This window comes from Passer domesticus, chromosome 11, assembly GCF_036417665.1.
Source record: "Passer domesticus isolate bPasDom1 chromosome 11, bPasDom1.hap1, whole genome shotgun sequence".
In the NCBI taxonomy this organism is placed as follows: domain Eukaryota; kingdom Metazoa; phylum Chordata; class Aves; order Passeriformes; family Passeridae; genus Passer; species Passer domesticus.
The window spans coordinates 1,696,991-1,702,153 of NC_087484.1; the positions used below are offsets into that span (position 1 = coordinate 1,696,991).

General features: G+C 44.9%; 1 protein-coding gene across 6 annotated transcripts in view; it reads right to left on the reverse strand.

Moving 5' to 3' along the window:
* IFT80 (intraflagellar transport 80) overlaps positions 1-4,775 on the reverse strand; it is a 30,553-nt gene extending 25,778 nt beyond the window's left edge. For 5 of the 6 annotated variants that reach the window (XM_064385101.1, XM_064385102.1, XM_064385098.1 and 2 more), the window contains exons 1-4: positions 4,575-4,775; positions 3,465-3,544; positions 2,686-2,904; positions 37-147 (exon numbers count right to left, since the gene is read on the reverse strand). In XM_064385101.1, coding sequence (XP_064241171.1) covers positions 37-147; positions 2,686-2,904; positions 3,465-3,504 — 370 coding nt within the window. In that variant the 5' untranslated portion in view covers positions 3,505-3,544; positions 4,575-4,775. Of the gene's footprint in view, positions 1-36; positions 148-2,685; positions 2,905-3,464; positions 3,545-3,697; positions 4,118-4,574 lie in introns of those variants that run through there. The other variant, XM_064385100.1, reaches the window with a different exon arrangement.
* Between the last annotated feature and the right edge of the window lie 388 nt (positions 4,776-5,163).

Sequence of the window (5,163 nt, forward strand, 5' to 3'; positions counted from 1 at the left end):
GTTTTGAAAGCACTTTATTAATTTAGGAACGCTCACCTGTAACCAGGGCTGTTCCCTCATAATTCCACCTTCCTGCAAGGACAGCTCCACAATGTGCTTCTACACTTTTCTCCACTCTCCCTAGCTTGGAAATCAAGTGGAATTTCCCTTTAAAAAAAAAGATACAGTGTATATAATTGACATAATTATAGATAATTAACTATATAATAAGTTATTATTATATTATTAATTGCATTATCTATTATTACAGCAGTGCTGGTTCCTTCTGTGGAAAACAGAGAAACCAAGAAAGCAACAATACAAAGAGAAGATCCAGTTGTTTTTCACAGCTCAGATCAGAACTATTCCTGCTCCCATGCTGGAGCTGGGATGGAATTCCACAGCAGCCAACCCCAAAGCTTGTAATGACTTCAACAGAAGGATCAGGAAGTTTTTCTTCCCAAATAAGGGATGCTGCTGAAATCCAGGAAGATCAAATTTAAACTGGAGCAAAGAGCAGACAATGGAGAGCTTGGAAAAATGAGCGGTCCAGTAACTGAAATGAACTACTTTAAAATCAAATTATTTTTAGTATTATTTGATCTAAGCTGCCAGACTGAACCACTGTAAGGAAGTTCCTGAGTGACCAGAACTTTTGGCACAATTATCCACCCAAATCTCTGCCAGTGCAAAATTCCAAGGAAAAGACTTCTAACACTGATAAAAACCTATGGTTTGGATAAATCAGTTTATTTCAACAGATCACTTAAAATTCCATGGAATCCCAGACTGGTTTGGGCTGGGAGGGACCTTAAATCCCAATGGGCAGGAACACCTTTCACAGACCCAGCTGCTCCAAGCCCCCTCCAACTCTTCCAAGGTGTTCATTTAATGCATTCCATTATTGTGTAATTATAAAATAGAATTTATCTCATGAATGTATCACTTATTGTACAGAACACCTCTCAGGTCCGAGATTTTCATGTTTCATGTATAAGCCAAAGATGGATTTAGAGGAATTCAATGTTAATTTCTCCAGTTCAATTGGCAAAAGGGCCTTTTCTGCATTTACATTAAAAACAACTTTTATTTTCTGATAAATACATCTTTTCTGCACCTTTTCTCATGCAGTGTCTTTGTTCCACCTGTATCCAAGACCTTTTTCATTGGAGAGTCCTTAAACCAATCTCCCAGGAGCAGGAATATTCCCATGCCATCAGTACAGGACTCAGCATGAAGTGGCTGAGCCCTTCAGAGCCATCACTTTTTTCAGGATATACAGAATTCCACGGGATTTTATATCTTGGAACAGCTCCCACTGATCTAAGCAGAACCCCTGAAGATTTCTGTGAGCAATTCCTCAGCTCCTAACAGATAAATGAAATTCCAGTGGAAGCTCAAGCAGCTGGGAAGGAACTGAAGGATTTGGTGAAGTCAAAATATCAGGAAAATGGGCAATGTCAAAGTATCAGATAAAATCCTGTTATCCAGGGAAAACTCCACTGTTTTTCCCATCTTTTGCATCCTCTCCCACTCCACAAGCTCCCACTGCTCTCACAAGGCCCCTTCCAAAGAGGGAAACAGAGGAAATTGTAGCTGAGCGGGGAAGAACATGGTTACATGTAAAAGCAGGATCAGCTTTCCAGAATTCCTCTGGAAAAAATGTGATCATCACTTAAAACTGTATCCTAATCCTGCTGCAGAACAGGGCAGATCAAGTTTGCAGGGACAGCAGCTTTCCTTCTGCAACTTCTTTGCTTTTCCAACAGGGGAATTCACAACTGCTGCCAGTCAAATGCTTTTTCCATGGCATTCCCACAGGGAGGTTTCTCCATTCCCATGGATTTCTGTTCAACTGAGGCAACAGAGACTTTCAAATCACAACTTACTACACAAAAAAAGAGAGAAAATTTCAGCCAAAGTGCCTGGAGTAGGTAGAAGTGATTCAGCTTAATCTCTGGTCCTTTGTTTTTATTAACAAATTGAACTGTCCTCAAGCTGGAAATGGCTCCCCAGCTTTGAAGGAATGTCCAGTGGGAGACTCCCAGCCTATCCAAACACAGCATATAAAACATGTATGTTTTGTTCATTAACTTCCATGGACTCTTAAATGCTGACCTAATACAAAATTGTCAATAAAAAAATGAAAAAAAAGGTCAAATCACTTAGGATTTGTCCTTAATTTGGAGGTTAAAGCCAAAAATATTCTTAATTTTTGTTAAAAAATAGCAACGAGACCAATGTCAGTAGGAAATAAAAGAACAATATCCCCCAAGAGATGCATTTCAGAAGAAAACCCAAGGGGACTAAACTTACATTTGCTCTGATTTCAAACATCTGCAGTTCAACTAGGAATTAATGCAACCCTGTAAAGACATCATGCTGCTTTTCCATTGGATTCAGCAAGTTTGCAGGAATCCTCAGCACAGAGGAGTGTTGGCTGGTGCAGGAAAACTCATGCAGGTAAAAAAATCTGGCTGGGTGCAAAATCTTTTTGGGGTGAAGGGGAAAAAAAATCCCAAGGGAAAAATCTTTTTGGGGAGAAGGGAAAAAAATCCTAAGCAACATTCAAAGTTTCTTGCTCCTCAAATAATGCCTTGTATTTGACTGACAAGAGCACTCAAGGGTACGAAACAATAAATATTTTTAAAATCTTTTTAAAATTGATTATTTTTAAATGATTATAAATATTTTAAGCTGCCTTACCATCAGAGCTGGTCAGAACAAAGCTCTCAGCTTGGGGTTGCTTCTTGCCACCAGTGGCTCTGGGAAACCAGTGCAGATCTATGGGATAAACATCTTGTGGCAGCTTCAGCACCCGAGAGGTCTCGCTGCTCACAGGGTTCCACCTCATGACCTGGTGGTCATCGCTGCACGAGTACAGCTCGTCAGCTGTTGTCCAGCCCACACAGCTCACCAAGTCCTTATGTGCCATTCAGTTAAGGAATCTGAAAAGTTTAACCACTAAAAATAATCAAATACCCCATCCTGAAGGGACAATACAGGAAGATTATTTTGATAAGATTGCGTGGAACGTCTAATACTTAAAAAAAACAACTTCATTTTTTTGCTCTTATGTGCCAAGAAGAGTTGGTGAAAATTCAGTCAAAAATGAAGCAAATTTTCATTTCATAAAATGAAAATATTTCATAAAAATAAAATTCTTAGCATGATGTAAAGTTATGGAAACATGGCTAAACTGTTGTGTTAGTGAAGGGTCTTAGTGCAAAATACAAGTGCAAAACATCCAACTTTCATTCAAAAGTGTTGGTTTGTTAACACCACATCATATACAAGTATTCAGTATCTCTTAAAACATTGTCCTTAAAGGCTGCACTCAATGACAAGGGGAACAAAAGAAAAACAGGGAAAAAAGCCATCTGCAATTTACTAATATTTTACTGAAACTTCAACAACAAAAAAATAATTTCTGGAAGTCTATTCAGAATGAGCACGATGTTCCATGGTTTTTTTGTGACAAAGGATATGTTTTGGCTCCTTTAAAAGGGAAGTCTTCAGTCTCATCTCAGTTGTTCAGATGGAGCATTAAAACCATGTGTTATAACTGCAATAAAAGAAAACAAATACATATATAAGTATGCATAATTAACATAATCTATATGCATACACAAGCAGCCAAATTAAAAAGGACGACACTAATTAAAAGTTCTGAAGTAATACTACATGACTACTGGGGGAAATAAGCACCAAGAAATACCTGAGTTTAAAGAGAATTCTGTTTTCACATTATCCAAGTGAATATGGACAACTTGAAGAGGAAATGATGCTGTGAACAGTGAATCCTAAAGGTTGGAAAAGACCTTCAAGATCAAGCCTGAGACATCAGAGGTTGGGAGCACTGGAGATCCCTCGTGCTGACACACAGCCAGGAAGGGAAAACGGGATCTTTTCCTTTCCAAGCCCAGAACTTTATTTATCATTTTTAATCGCTGTGAATGTGCTACTAAAAGGCTGAACGCCCACCCTGGGCCATCCACAGGTACATCCATCACTGCCAGCCCACGTATTCCCTCCGTCCCAAGGAATCCAGCAGGGCTCCGCTGGAGTTTTAGGAGAGATGTGGCAATAAGCAGGAATTATAAACAGGAATTATCGGGACTCGGAGAAGCCCAAGGGCCTGACGCCTCCTCCCTTTCCCATCCGGAGACGAGCGGGATGGGGGAGCAGGGAATGCCGCAGGGAAGGACGGAGCAGCGCCGGGAGGGAAAACCAGCGGGCGGGATAGGGAAGGCAGCGGGAAGGGACGGGGGCAGAGCAGGAAAGGGAAGGAATGCCACAGCAGGACGGGCGGAATGCCGAGAAGGAAAAGCAGCCGGCGGAACGCGGGGCACGGAGACGCGGAGCCCTCGGGGCAGCCTCGCCAGCACCCGCCGCTCCCTCCGCTCCCAGCTTTCCAAGAAGCCATTACCACCCCCTGCTGAGGCTCGGGGCTGTCCCCCGGAGCCTTCCCTCCCCTCCATCCGCCCGTCCCACGCCCAGCCGGGGGTCACGGCTGCCGGCGCTGTCGCCCACCGCGGCGGTGACTCAGCCGAGGGGAGGGGGCCGGCGGCCGCGCCTCCCCAGCGCGCCTTTACCTGCGCGGGCAGCGGAGGCAGCGCGCAGAGCGGCGGCCGGAGCCCGCTCCCGGCGGAGCCCGGGACGATCCCGCCGCCAGCTCCCGGCTGGATCTCGCTCCCGGGATGATCCGATCCCGCCTCCCGGCCCCGCTCCCGTCGCCTCAGGAGCGGCGGCTCCCGCTCCCCCCCGCCGCCAAGCGCCGCCGTCGCTATGGCGACTTCTCGCGAGACCGCATCCCCTTCATCCTCCTCCTCCGCCACCTCACGGGTCCCCCCCGGCCCCCCCAAGGTGCCACGGCGCCGCCCGTTAATTAATTAAACTCGCTTCAAAACTGCCGCGCTCTCACAATTTTTTAATTTTTTTTTCACTTGTAAAATTTTTTTAAATAATTTTTTTTATTATTAATTTTAAACCAGCGCGCGTCGCCCAGCAACCAAGCGCCGCCCACTGACCTACTTCAAAAATTAAAATTAACCCTTTTCTCCGCCGGCACGGCCGCGAGGCTGTGTTACCGCGCCGCCCTCACCCCCTAACGTCTCCCAGCCCTCCGTCTGTGCCCAGAAAAAGCCGCTCCCGGCGGATTTCTGGGCGCCTTCCCCTCCCTGC